Source organism: Scleropages formosus, chromosome 7 (assembly GCF_900964775.1).
Source record: "Scleropages formosus chromosome 7, fSclFor1.1, whole genome shotgun sequence".
Lineage (NCBI taxonomy): Eukaryota > Metazoa > Chordata > Actinopteri > Osteoglossiformes > Osteoglossidae > Scleropages > Scleropages formosus.
This window is the reverse complement of record NC_041812.1, coordinates 14,385,691-14,399,711: the sequence shown is the minus strand read 5'-3', so window position 1 is coordinate 14,399,711 and position 14,021 is coordinate 14,385,691. Positions and strand designations below refer to the sequence as shown.

At 40.7% G+C, this 14,021-nt stretch overlaps 1 protein-coding gene across 1 annotated transcript; it reads left to right on the top strand.

Annotated features, from left to right (window-relative positions):
- Nucleotides 1-5,642: 5,642 nt before the first annotated feature.
- On the top strand, nt 5,643-13,585 carry LOC108926527 (26S proteasome non-ATPase regulatory subunit 4). The gene is made up of 10 exons (XM_018739252.2): nt 5,643-5,700; nt 7,095-7,235; nt 7,717-7,831; nt 8,139-8,225; nt 8,384-8,452; nt 8,592-8,807; nt 10,670-10,778; nt 11,071-11,208; nt 11,884-11,945; nt 12,040-13,585. Exons 1-10 carry the CDS (start codon nt 5,675-5,677, stop codon nt 12,211-12,213), a joined length of 1,137 nt encoding a protein of 378 aa, XP_018594768.1. The 5' UTR covers nt 5,643-5,674; the 3' UTR covers nt 12,214-13,585.
- The last annotated feature ends 436 nt before the right edge of the window (nt 13,586-14,021 follow it).

The following is a 14,021-nucleotide window of genomic DNA, read 5'->3' as shown; positions in this document are numbered from 1 at the left end:
CTATTCACATCTCCAGAAACAAGAAGCACTGAGCAGAATCTTCAACCTTATAAGATAATCCAAGGTGTTTTTGAAGGCACCCAAACTTATCAGCCAAAGACCACGTGATGACTGTGGCACACAAAATTACATACAGTACATCTCACTTTACATAAAAACAATTTAACAAAGACCTTTAGATTATCAAAGCACAGTTTCTCTGTTGAATACCACAATTTTTTGGTAAATATTACTCAAGTTGCTGCTTATAAAACTGACATACGAATAGAAAAATATTTAAATACTCAAAGATGTTGCTGAATAAATTTGTGTAGCTCTCAGGAGGTCTGGATAGAAAGTTATGAAACATAAGGGATTTGTGACCCTTCTTGATCGATGGGAGGGATTTACTAACTATAAGAAAAGGGGAGATTTTCCCAGTGTGGTGAAATAAAAACTAAAACCTGATAGGCTTTCAATTCTGGACATCATAGAGCAGGATAAGTGCAGAGGTAGAGGAATGTAGCATTGTTCCAGGGGTGTGGGTGTAAGTATAGGTAATGTAACATCTGGATGTAAAATGAACATGAATGTGTTTTACTGTACCAGCCAGACACGGACGCAAAGTGCAACGATCCCAACCGCAGAGTAAATACAAGTGTACAGTGCTGACCAGGAATTAAAGTGTATGGGTGATATGATGGACAAGAAACAAAAGGCACACAAGATATTACACAATAAGCAAAGTAGCGTTGGGTGAACAGAGACAATACAACGATGTGTGGCAAAGAGAGGGTGATAAACAGGACCTAGACACAATGGACTGGCATAGAAAGGACAGGAGCTTGAGACTGGAAAAGAAGCATGAGAAACAAGTCAATGAACAAGAGCCACTAAATAATGGTCATAAAAGGCTGATCAAGAATCCACAAACTAGTGATGTGACTTTAACCCCTTCATATGGCTGGGAACTGATTATTTACATTCATTTAGCAAACACTTTTCTTCAAAGCAGCTTCCAACAAACTCTGTGCAGTGTTACAAGCCCACACACCTTATTCACCATGGTGACTTACACTGCTAGATACATTACTTACAATGGGTCACTCATCCATATATCTGTGGAACACACACACTCTCTCTGTGTCACTCACACACTATGGGGAAACCTGAACAGCATGTCTTTGGACTGTGGGAGGGAACCAGAGCACCCAAAGACTTACACTGCTAGATACACTACTTACAATGGGTCACTCATCCATACATCAGTGGAACACACTCTCTCTGTGTCACTCACACACTATGGGGAAACCTGACCAGCATGTCCTTGGACTGTGGGAGGAAACCCACACAGACAGGGGGAGAACATGCAAACTCCACTCGGACCGAACAGGGATCAAACCCACATCCTTTCGCGCCACCCAGGCGCTGTGAGACAGCAGCGTTACTCACTGTGCCACCGTGCTGCCCAGCTTGAGCACATTAAATGAAAGCAGTTGTGTTGGCTTAATTACATGGATCTCAGGTGGTGCCTCTGGCAGACCTTGGAGCTTTCACCAGCTGGGGTCATGACAGGTAACTGTCAAGTCCTGCTACTTTGTTCATCTTGTTGGCTATAGGCAGAGTATTGACCTTGATCTGGGCAGCAACAGAAAGTCAATAACAAGAGACAAGGTGGGGAGATACATGGAATGACTGTATAGAGTGAAAGGAGAGAGCGAGAGAATTGGAATTGCAGTCGTTCAGGGGAAATCTCATCATAGCCTGGTTCAGGAGCTGATTAGAGTGCGCTTCAAGATACAGGTGAATTCGATAAATCTTTTAGAGGAAGCATCCATGAAGATTTTGCAATTGCTTCAGCGTGCATAGACTTGCTGCTTTTATGCTTGGCTGCGATAGCGCAAGAGATGAGTTAAGATGGAGGTTCTCCGTCTTATAAAGGCCGAGCCAGCGATCAGATGATCAAACAGTATCTCAGAGAGACATGATGCTGCAATCCTAGAGGACAGAACGCAGAAGGACTCCAGTGACCACTGTACTGTACTTCTCGAAGCCACGGAAATAATCTTTCCTGCTCTCTCTGAAAGACTCAACAACATTAGCATTACAAACAGACTGCGCTGTTACAGTGAGTTATTTGGTTAATTATGATTCTGCTTGAGTTGAAGTTTGAGCAAATGTTGAGCGTGTTTGAAGGTAAATTGTTTTTCATGTTCGTAATAGGCGAAATGTGAGTGGTGCCATCTACTAGCGATTTCTTGTATATCGTCCATATTATTGAGACTTTTATGCTTCCTCTCTGGTGCGGTGGTGCAGTGGGTTGGACCACAGTCCTACTCTCCAGTGGGTCTGGGGTTCGAGTCCCACTTGGGGTGCCTTGCGACGGACTGGCGTCCCGTCCTGGGTGTGTCCCCTTCCCCCTCTGGCCTTACGCCCTGTGTTGCCGGGTAGGCTCCGGTTCCCCGTGACCCCGTAAGGGACAAGCGGTTCTGAAAATGTGTGTGTGTGTGTGTGTGTGCTTCCTCTCTGACCGGAAGTAGTTCTGTAGTCATTTTTAGCGCATGTGGTGAACGCCCTCCTAATCTCTTCAAATGTCTTCCATCCTCAGCCGTGGAGCAGACTTGCTTTTTCACTCCTTGCCTAAAACCATTAAACCTGTGGGCAAAAGAAACACTTGGCTTCACAGTTGTGTGAAGGCTGGGTGTTTCACTCACTACTGTCAAACCACTAAGGCTCTGTGTAGGACGGCACAGACAGACTTTCCAAACTAGGAAAATGCGGGAGGTACAACAATAAACAACACTGTGTTTACCTCGTTTCGACTTGATGCACCATCCTGAGCTGATCATTGTAGGCAATAATTATAGGCTAAGAGTGTGAATTTCGCCTTTAAAAGATATGTGAATGACATCATGCCTATGATTTAACATCACTTGTGATTACCCTCAGTGATATGCCTTACTTCTCATAAAATAAATCCTTAAAAAAGACTAACTGTTGACTATTAGATAAATGTGTGCACTTATGATCTGGAAATTGAGAATAACCAAGAGCATACAGTCTGATCCAGAACAACAGGGATCCTTTTCTGACGCAAAGTAGCCTTTGATCCTTCTAACATTATGCAGCCAGTTTTTCAACTCCGGTCTTGGCGAACAACTGTTAATGCTGGTTTTATCACACCTGAGGGCTTCACTAATTATTTTTTGACTGAACTGTCAATGACTGTAAAACCCTACTGCAATAAATGGTGATCTAAAGCTGTTAACTGCAGGATCCATCTTTTTTTAAACTGTTTCTTTTGTTTACAAAATAAACCAAATTGTGAAACTGATGGTTCCCGATGCAGCGCAAAATAAATTCCAGCCAGTGATAAGCGACACAAATTGAATGCAATGCTGATTACCAATGGCAAAAAAATGTGACCTATGTACAGCATGTCTTTTAGTGGAGTCAGTCTGGAAATGCAAAGGGTAATTCATGGCATGCAGCTCCATCTATGGAATTATATTGAAGGTAAAAAATTGGTAATACAGTATCTTAATAGCACACACACACACACACACATTTTCAGAACCGCTTGTCCCATACGGGGTCACGGGGAACCGGAGCCTACCCGGTAACAGAGGGCGTAAGGCCGGAGGGGGAGGGGACACACCCAGGACGGGACGCCAGTCCGTCGCAAGGCACCCCAAGCGGGACTCAAACCGCAGACCCACTGAAGAGCAGGACCCGGTCCAACCCACTGCGCCACCGCACCACCCTATCTTAATAGCAATTAATAGATTATTTTTAATAATGCATAAAGTTTGTTTTTTTTAACTGTTTCACATTGATCTTTACAAATTCAGTCTCAGTACTGGAAGAAAAAAAAAATTCAACTATTTACTTTTTAATGAAATAACACATTAAGCTCATATAATACCTATATAAATTTACATTTATTCATTTAGCAGACACCTTTCTCCAAAGCGATGTACATCTCAGAGAATACAATTTGTGCATTACATTAGGAGAAAGAGAGACATAGTTGCAGACGTGTGATTCTTAAGTAAAGTTAGTCTGTTTCTTTCCACCATGTGCACCAATGTTCATATATTGCTGACGTGTATATAAGAGCACAAAGCATTAAACTTGTCTCAGTCTGGAAAAATGCAATGTTTTTGTGACAAACTCAGTACAGTGTTATATAAATACATTTTAAAAATATATAAAAAGGGACTAAAATTAGTTGAATATAACATTTATCAGATACATTAATCAATATTCTTAAGGAATTCTGCATTATGCAGGAACATAATATATGATATAATCTATATGAAATGATTTACATACAAATGATTTACAAGGGGAAGGGGGGTGCGGTGGCACAGTGGGTTGGACCACAGTCCTGCTCTCCGGTGGGTCTGGGGTTCAAGTCCCGCTTGGGGTGCCTTGCGACGGACTGGTGTCCCGTCCTGGGTGTGTCCCCTCCCCCTCCGGCCTTACGCCCTGTGTTGCCGGGTAGGCTCCGGTTCCTTGTGACCCTGTATGGGACAAGCAGTTCTGAAAATGTGTGTGTGTGTGTGTGTGTGTGTGTGTGATTTACAAGGGATTGTTTGACCAACCAAACACAAACCTGCATCACACAATGCTGTATACACGACTAAAAACTGGGTGAAATCTAGTTTTTTTTCAGAAAGATTTTATGGCAAATGGTTCTCCAACTGTTCGTCCTTAAAGACCCTCGTGTCCCTTAAAATATAGCAAGAATCATTAATGAGATTATAATTTTTATTTACATTTTGCACTTGTCCAAACATAACAAAAATCCTTTGAAAAGTATTTATTAAATCCCAAAAAAATACAAAATAAAATTTCCCTTCAAATGTGTTATCATGGAAGGCATTAACTCTGCTGGGGCAGCTGGTAGTGTAGTGGTTAGCTGCTGCCTTTAGACCCAATGGTTGTAGGTTTGAGTCCCACCTCCAGTTGTAATGCCCTTGAGCAAGGTATTCACCCTGAATTGCTCCAGTAAAATGACCCTCCTCCTGTATAAATGGGTAAGTAACTTAACATTGTAAGTCATTTGGAGAAAAGCATGAGTAAATGTAATGTAACTCAATACGCAGAGGCTATAACTTATGAAATAAAAGTACATTCAAGGTTAACCAGTGTGACCCACCTTGGCCATGACTCAAAGCCAACTGTGCTCAAACTTTTGGCACTTAACTGAGTATTTGTGGATTTAAAGTGCACATTTATATATATACATTTAGCTGACACTTTTCTCCAGAACACCTTACAATGAGTTGCTCGTTAAATAAAACAGCTGAGTACTTTTTTTACTGGAACAGTTCAGGGAACTACACTCTGACTCTACAGCAAGAGACTGAAGCCTGGATCAACTTGTCCAAAGCCAACAGTTGTAACCACTACTACTAGTCTACCAACTGTCCTCACACACGCTGTTCTCAGTCACTTTGAACAATCTGATCGGATGCACAAGGTACTGAAAAATGGACTGGTCTCACAACACACTTTTGCATTATTGACACGTTATACTTCCCAGCTCTGCGACTCATAACCGGGATCAATTCCTGATCCACAGAGGCGAGAACAATTTTAACATCCGGGTTAGTGATTGGGAGTCGTGTCTTAGCCAATGAAAACAGGCATTTCCAACTTCGTCAGAATCGACGCAAAACTTTCCAAAATGGTGCTTGAGAGTACTATGGTCTGGTAAGAAATACACAGATATTTTCGAAAGTTTGTGGATTTTTACGTTTAACATGAATATTTTGAGTAATGGGAAGGTGTTCTGCCGTTTAACTTTATTTTACGGCGGAAATAGGCGTATGGGTGAGAATGAAAAGCAGCTGGCAGTGCACCGAGGAGGCGCGAGATGTTGTTTCCCTGAGTCATTACTGGACCGGCCTCGTTGAACATTGTTCTGGTCGCTCCTTAGGGCTCCAGTGTCATTTAGAAATGTTCACATAGCAGTAGGTGGTAAAGCAAGCTCTACAAAATGCTTTAGTACCGGTTAACTGGCGACTTCCTTCTAGCTCTGATGTTGCGGTAATGTCTGGTAGCTGAAAACGTACGCGGGTGGTTGACAAACACCTCTTTGCTACCTCAAGAGCTTTGCCTCAACCGCTTCGTTCGTCAGGCACGATAAGTTCTCTTTAACTGATAGCGAATCCATCTCTTAATAAGCCTTATTCCATTTCAGAATGCTCTTACTTAGCACAAAAAAAGTGTTTAGCCTAATTTTAACTACCTTACTTAAGATAGCTTAAGAGTATGACTTGAATATAGTACATACATGTTATTTCAGCCTAGTCTAGACTAGGCCGTGTGTACAGATACTGTCTGCTGTCACTTGGTATTTGATTGATATTTGATTTGATATTGATGATATTTTAGATTGCTGCAGCACAGTGTTCTGTTGCCGTTTTTTCCATTCATTGTGTATTGTTCAGCAAATGCCCCTGAAATTACAAAAATAATTTTTGTGGCTTGTTTGTGTTATTTTTACATTTTATACATGATTTAATTTAAATATACACTGAATACTTCAGGACATAGTAAGTGTTAAGTAACTTCTGGGGATTTCCAATGCGATTCGAGTTAAATTTATCCTGGCAAAATGATTTGCCCGGTTATGCAATAAATTTGACTGCTTTCTGTAAACGAAAGCTTTAGTTAATGGTAATCACTGCAAGGTTTACTTCAGCATCATCATCTGATCTCTGAAAACATTTTCCATCCCTTTTTGGACTCTGTATAAGTCTACATATTCCACACACACACTATCTGAACTGCTTGTCCCATACGGGGTCGCGGGGAACCAGAGCCTACCCGGCAACACAGGGCGTAAGGCCAGAGGGGGAGGGGACGCACCCAGGACGGGACGCCAGTCCGTCGCAAGGTACCCCAAGCGGGACTTGAACCCCAGACCCACCGGAGAGCAGGACCCGGTCCAACCCACTGCACCATCGCGCCCCCCCCTTCTGCGTATTCCACAGATGTGGAAATGTATAAAATAGCCATGGGTAATTTATGCTCTTACAATCATCAGCACAATCCTTAATCGATTTAGCTCTGTAATACTTGCTCTGGACTTTGCTCTACAGTGTGGACAACAGTGAATACATGCGTAATGGAGATTTCCTGCCCACGAGATTGCAGGCCCAGCAGGATGCTGTCAACATTGTTTGTCACTCTAAGACTCGCAGTAACCCTGAGAACAATGTGGGTCTAATCACAATGGCCAAGTAAGTGACTTTGTGGCACTTTTTGTCTTTGCTTTATGTGTGTAACTCTGTACTTGTTGTTGCAGTGATGTACCTGCTGCTCGGGATTGTCGGACAAAAACATTTCAGTACAATTTGTTCTTATATAGCACTCTGTAGAAAGACTCTGTGGACATTGTTACAAGTATAAAGACAAGCATCACAGAAATGTTTGTAGAAATCTCATGTTTTTGTTGTTCATATTCTTTGCTTAAGTGAAAGTTTTCTAGACTATGGGTTCTAATGGCACTTCAAATGAAGTGCCTGGGTCTCTGGGCCCATATGGTTGAATTTGAGGGAGGCACATTTCCCATAATACAAGTGACTGAACAGGGTTAAGGTTATGCTGAACTCTTAATCTGTTTGTCTCATGATTATTGTGTTATTCTCACTTAAGGAAATATTAGTCTTTAATATGTTCTCTGTATGTGTGTTTACTAATTTTGTACTTGTCCTTGTGCAGTAATTGTGAAGTGTTGACCACACTTACCCCTGACACGGGACGCATTCTCTCCAAACTACATGCTGTTCAGCCGCGGGGCAAAATCAGTTTCTGCACTGGTATCCGAGTGGCTCATGTGAGTTTGTCTACACGCGGTCTTTCTTAGAGTACAATGCTTGCTGCACATACAGCATCACAAAATTAAATGTTAAATTATCACATGCATTCTTATAGTTACATTAGGAAAAATCCTGAATTAAAAAGCAAGTACAATTAAATTAAGTGCAACCTTAGATTAAATATCATATAAGGCCAGTTTACTTGGATCTTTAGAAATATTTATCATATGGTGCAGTTACCCTATGGTGATAAGTAATGTTGTTTGTTTACACCCATAATTACTTCTAGTTGCCTCTATTTGACCTGTCTCTATTTCTGTGCAGCTGGCACTAAAACATAGACAGGGAAAGAATCACAAGATGCGTATCATTGCCTTTGTGGGAAGTCCGGTGGATGACCATGAGAAAGAAGTGAGTTCCTGTGTCTCTCAGTTATGTGAGAACTGTGCTCCTCAGCCCTGTTCCTGGTTAGCTAAACCTTTCATCCAAACTAGACAGTAATTACCAGATTCAAGATTAACCTTTTTGCAGCTGTATTAACTGCACTCTCCGTGTATTTTGCCCAACAGTTGGTCAAGCTTGCAAAACGATTGAAAAAAGAGAAAGTCAACGTGGATGTGATCAACTTTGGAGAGGAGGTAAATGAGGCAGTGAAATGCTGTCTGTAGTCCATTGACACATTTTTCATAGTACTCATTGCACTATGCATTTACAGTACTGTGGTCACACTTGCCTTACTCGTGTGTGTGTGTGTGTGATTTTTTTTTTTTTTTTAAGGAGCTGAACACAGAGAAGCTCACAGCCTTCATCAACACCCTCAATGGAAAAGAGGGTACAGGCTCTCACCTGGTGACTGTGCCACCTGGACCAAGCCTGGCTGATGCTCTCCTGTCCTCTCCTATTTTGGCTGGAGAGGGTGGCTCCATGCTGGGCTTAGGAGCCAGTGACTTTGAGTTTGGGGTGGACCCAAGTGCTGACCCTGAGCTGGCACTGGTGAGGCTCACTTTAAGTTCAGAGGAAAATCCCACAAACGGATGTTATACTTCAGACACAGCTACCAGTAATCGGGTTGAACAACATTAATGTTGCCATGTTGTATTGCAGTTTACAGCATTGTCACTGCTGTCTACTTTCATCACATTGACTAACTACAGTATAGTAATAACAGCTCTGTAAATTTACCTTTATTCATTTAGCAGATTTTTTTTTTTTTCTTTTCCAAAGCAATGTGCATTTACAACAGTAAGTTATGGATGCAAACATGTAATTTTCATAAGTTAGTTCAATACCAGGGTTTTTTTTTTTTAGTGTACATTAATTGAGTAGTTGCCTGTAGAATTTATAGGAAATGCATATTAGGAGCTCATGAGAGAAGTGGATTTGAAAGGGATGCATTGTATATCACTAATTTATGCATAATATGAAAAGGATATTGTGCAGAAATTATCTGCAGGATTAGGTTATGTTTTTATTCCGAGAGAAGCAGAAATTTGAGTCAAACTTACTAGTTCTTGACTGATAAACTCTTAAGTGAATGGCCCAGCTTGATACAGAATTTCTGACAAGTGGATGGATCTGCTTGAGAGATGAAGGATCTCTGTCTCAACACTGAAATGTAGAAGGTAGAGAGCCATCCAGGCAGAGCTGTCTGAGATATAAAGTTGCATAATTAGTGTGCAATAGGGTGGCAAGAGGAGGAAAAGAGCTTGGCATTGTCTGTGTGTCAGAACTCATGAGGTAATGATGGCCAACGGAAATGGCGTACATGGAGAACAGTAAGGATCCCAGCACTGAGCCCTTCAGAGCACCAGTTGAGAAAGACAGATGGGATCCATCTGATGGACAAGGCTCAAGCCATTTCTGTACTGATCCTCTGATACTAAGTTGTTGTAGAGGTGGAAGCAGGATCAGGTAGCTGAGTGTCAAATACTGCAGAGAAGTCTGAGATTGAGGCAGGAGGCATCTCTAACCTGATTAAGATCTTACAACACTTTAGAGTGGGCAGTCCTGGTGAAATGGCTGATGTTGAATCCAAAGTGATAATCAAGGAGATTATTCTAGGCAAGGAATGCTGATAGCTGGTTGTTGACTGCATGTTTAGAATTTTAAGAAAAAGGCAAGAAGACTGGCTTTTACTCCTGGACTCAAGTTTGATCTAGGGAGGTTTCTTTTTTTTTAAATTATATATAAATTTAAAAAAAAAAAAAAACTAGTGAGTGTGGTGTTTTGAATGCAGATACCAAGGATCAGGAGAGTGAGGAATTTAAAAGGTATAAGAAATCAAAGGAATGAGTGGAAGAATGGACTGTAAAAGACTAGAAAGCATGTGATCAAAAAAGAAGGTGGTGGCTTGGTGTGAAGGTCAGATTTGACTTTGAGAGGATTGAAATCTGGGAATGATACTTTGCTGGAAATCCAGGCATGGATGCTGTATGTAGATATTGAGATTCTGTTGGTGATGGAGTAAGGAGGTTTACCATATTTCAAAACTTTTCTTTCAGCTTTAAAATAATCTGGCCTGACTCCTCAGTGAACACTATTCAGACTGGAAGTGTATTTGTAACTAATTGTAGTTCCAAATTCACTTTTACCATGATGCAGTCAATAAAAATGTAACAATACATACATCCATACCTACATACTGAATATGTTGCTTTGAAAGAAAGTGTCTACTAAATTAATGAATATTATTGTCACAACTGTTGTCACTAGCATTATAGGATTCAGTGAAGCAAGTTAGGTTGAAAGCATGAGAAGAAATGTTATTCCTCTGCTTGTAATCTTATTTTGAAAGGTTGAGTAATGTTTCAATGGAAGTAACTCTTTGAATCACCTCCCACACCCACCTCCTTCAGGCCTTGCGTGTGTCAATGGAGGAGCAGCGACAGCGGCAAGAGGAGGAAGCTCGCAGGGCAGCGGCTGCCTCTGCTGCAGAAGCTGGGATCTCTACCCCTGCTGGAGATGGTGAGATGACTTAATCTTAATACGGAGAATTGTGTTGTGGCCCTCGATTGGAGACCTTTAGTTCTTTATATACTGGGTAGTTAGTAGCCTGTTGTTTACAAATGAGGGCGTTATTGTACTAGAATACTGGAACATGACGAAACAGTGTTTGCACTGTTGGGTGCAAGTGGTCTTGTGAAAATATCCTTCTATTCTTTGGCCATTATACAACCATGTAGAACAGTCACTGGACATGGGTGTATGGTGTTAACACCTTTTTTTTCTTTTTTCCCCCCCTGTCCTGCATGAACAGAGTCAGAAGAGGCACTGTTAAAGATGTCTGTGTCACAGCCTGAATCTGGCACAGCTATGCTGCCAGACTTCAGTAGTATGACTGAGGAGGAGCAGATCGCATATGCCATGCAGATGTCTCTGCAGGGAGCTGGAGGAGGTGTGTAAGTTTTAACAGCATCATGGACACACTTACATCCAACATTCACACACATGGTACACACAAGTGCTGTAGTTGGTGCTTGCACCCCTCTTTGCTTGCCAGTATCACAGGGTGATGCTTATTGCTAATTATTTAGCTGATACCTTTCTGCAAGATGATTTGATCGATTTCTCCCCCCCCACTGAATTATGTACATTATACAATTTCTTATATAGTGCTTTAATTGTAGAAGACGTACATTAAAGTAAACTTAAATAATGGGAACAAACGTGAACATGTCAAGTGTCATAAGTACTCAAATGGCTAGTCAGTAACAGGAGCAGTGCCTTCGGAAAATATTCAATCCCTTCCTCTTTTCCCACACTTTGTGTTGTAGACATATGAATACGTAGGGAAGGTATAGATTAATAATCTAACAAAGGTATGTTAAGAGGATCAAATTTTTTGCCAATGTAGTCTTACCAGAGCAATTCAAGTAAAGTAACTTTGTCGAGTACTTCATTCAGCAGGGTCAGAATTGGAAATGGGAATTTTTTGATTGCTAGGCAAAAGGCTCTGTGCAAGGTGATATATGCTATCCATTGTTACAGATTGCCACCCTAAAAGTATCTACAATCTTGTTTTCTGTGCATTTAACCACACACAACCCCCTGTTCTAATTTGTTGGAACAGAATTTGGTGAATCTATTTCCATGGATACAGGAGTTCCAATGGACACAGCCGATTCTGCAAAGGTAGGTGCTTAATATGTACAATGTTTTCAAAAGACACCTTTTCTAGCTCTTTTTTACTTCCATTACACATTGTCACTTTCTCTATGTTTCTCAGGAAGAAGATGACTATGATGTAATGCAGGACCCAGAGTTCCTCCAGAGTGTGTTGGAGAATCTTCCAGGTGTGGATCCCAACAATGAGGCCATCCGCAATGCAATGGGATCCCTGGCCTCACAGACTGGCACAAAACCACCTGATGGTAAGAAGGATGAAGAGAAGAAGAAGTGAGATACAACAAAGAATGGCACAATGGATCATTGTTTTCAGAACACACGTTCAGCTGATTTGGAAAAAACAGTATGTTAATGACTAAGGGATATTTAGGTGGATGTAGTACTAGTTTAAGACTGGGTTCACTGTGTGACTGATGGAACTGCGAACAGTGAGCTTTAAGGAGGACTGACAGGCAGGCACATTACCAACACAGGTACACCTTCTAGGTTTCAAAAGACTTTATGCCTGTCTTGTCCTTCTGCTTTTTACTTTTGTTTTATAATCAGAATCAGTTAACCACCTGCATGTCTCTTAGTTCCTTGCTATAGTTTTTTTTGCTATTTCTTAACTTGTTGCCTGCTTAATAAAGGAGAAATAAAATTCAGCTATAAAAGACTGTTTATTAATATAAACAATAGTTTTGCTCTGGCATATCAGTGTTGAGTAAAATGGAAAGGAAATTTGCTCAGAGCTTCTTAAGATGGTGTGGAAATGTATATGAGCATGCACCAGTATATTAAGTAGCAAGACTGATACAACAGCAGTTCCTTTGTACTGCTGGGTGTATGCAGGAGAAAACTCATTGACTGCCTGGGTTCACCTTCACATAAGGTTATACCTCTCATGTACAGGATAAAAATTCAGTTGCATCAACTTGATTACCATTTTGGTTACATTTGTTTAGTTGATTCATTAATTCATCATCAATAACTGCTTGGTCTAGATTCATAGTGGTCAGGAGCCTATCCCAGAAAATTGGAGGTGGGGGAGACAGGTTACACTGTGGATGGGATCTCCATCCTCAAGGACTGTAGAGATGATAAATTGCTTTCCTAAAGCTTGTAATTAAAACCAAAATTTCTTTACATTTACAAAGGCTGAGATTAGATTTCACACTCCTTCCAACAGCTGAGCAGCATGAGACCAGAGCCACCATATGCTCTTTCTCTGTGACAGTTTGACTCATGCTGTATTAATTTCTTAACCTCCATTACCTTTTGTATGATAGTGTCCCTTGCTGTAGCCTTAGTGACCGTGGCCCCTGTTTGATGCAGACTTCAGTGCGAATTCACTTGGATTTTCATAGATTTTGTTTGTTTTGAGTTTTTCTATTAAAGGTTAACACATATGTATGTTTTATAAGTGCTTAAGCGAATGTTTTGTAATAGCTATGAAATGTGAATGAGGACAAACAACCATATAGTAATGAAGGGAAACTGCCTTGTTATATCAATGGTTAAAGTAACTTTTTTTTAAATGACATTTGGTGATATTTTACCATAAATTGGTGTCAGTTTTAGGGCTCAGCAATCCATAAACTTTTTCTGTTGACACTAATGGTAACTGGTTTTCTGAAGGGAATCAGGAATAAATTACCTTCTTAAGGTGGGGGAAGGTTTTTTTTTTTTTTCTTTTTTTAAATAAAAAAAAAAAAAATGGATGATTCCAGCTGTGCGGTGGTGGTTAGAGCTGCTGCTTTTGGATCTAAAGGTTGCAGGTTCAATCCCCACCTCTAGCTGTAGTACCCTTGAGAAGGTACTTACTCTAAATTGCTCCAGTGAAATTACCGAGCTGTATAAGTGGGTAAATAACTGTAAGCTTGTGATAATTTTGACCTTAATATTGTAAGTTACTTTGGAGAAAAGCATCAGCTAAATTAATAAATGTAAATGATTACCAAAGCCACCCCAATTTTATTGCAGGTTTGAATAATCAGGGAATGTGTTTATTATTTTGATAGCTTCTGGTAGCGATCAGAAGGATTTTGTGAAGACAACATTGTGTTGTCTGCACAGGCCTTATTGTAAGTGAAATACAATGAA

What these genes read in the sequence shown, in the direction of transcription:
- LOC108926527 (XM_018739252.2), top strand. Translation starts at nt 5,675, where the DNA reads ATGGTGCTTGAGAGTACTATGGTCTG. An exon ending in TGATCAACTTTGGAGAGGAG is followed by an intron (nt 8,453 to 8,591) that starts GTAAATGAGGCA and finishes TTTTTTTTTAAG; the next exon opens with GAGCTGAACACAGAGAAGCT. An exon ending in CTCTACCCCTGCTGGAGATG is followed by an intron (nt 10,779 to 11,070) that starts GTGAGATGACTT and finishes CTGCATGAACAG; the next exon opens with AGTCAGAAGAGGCACTGTTA.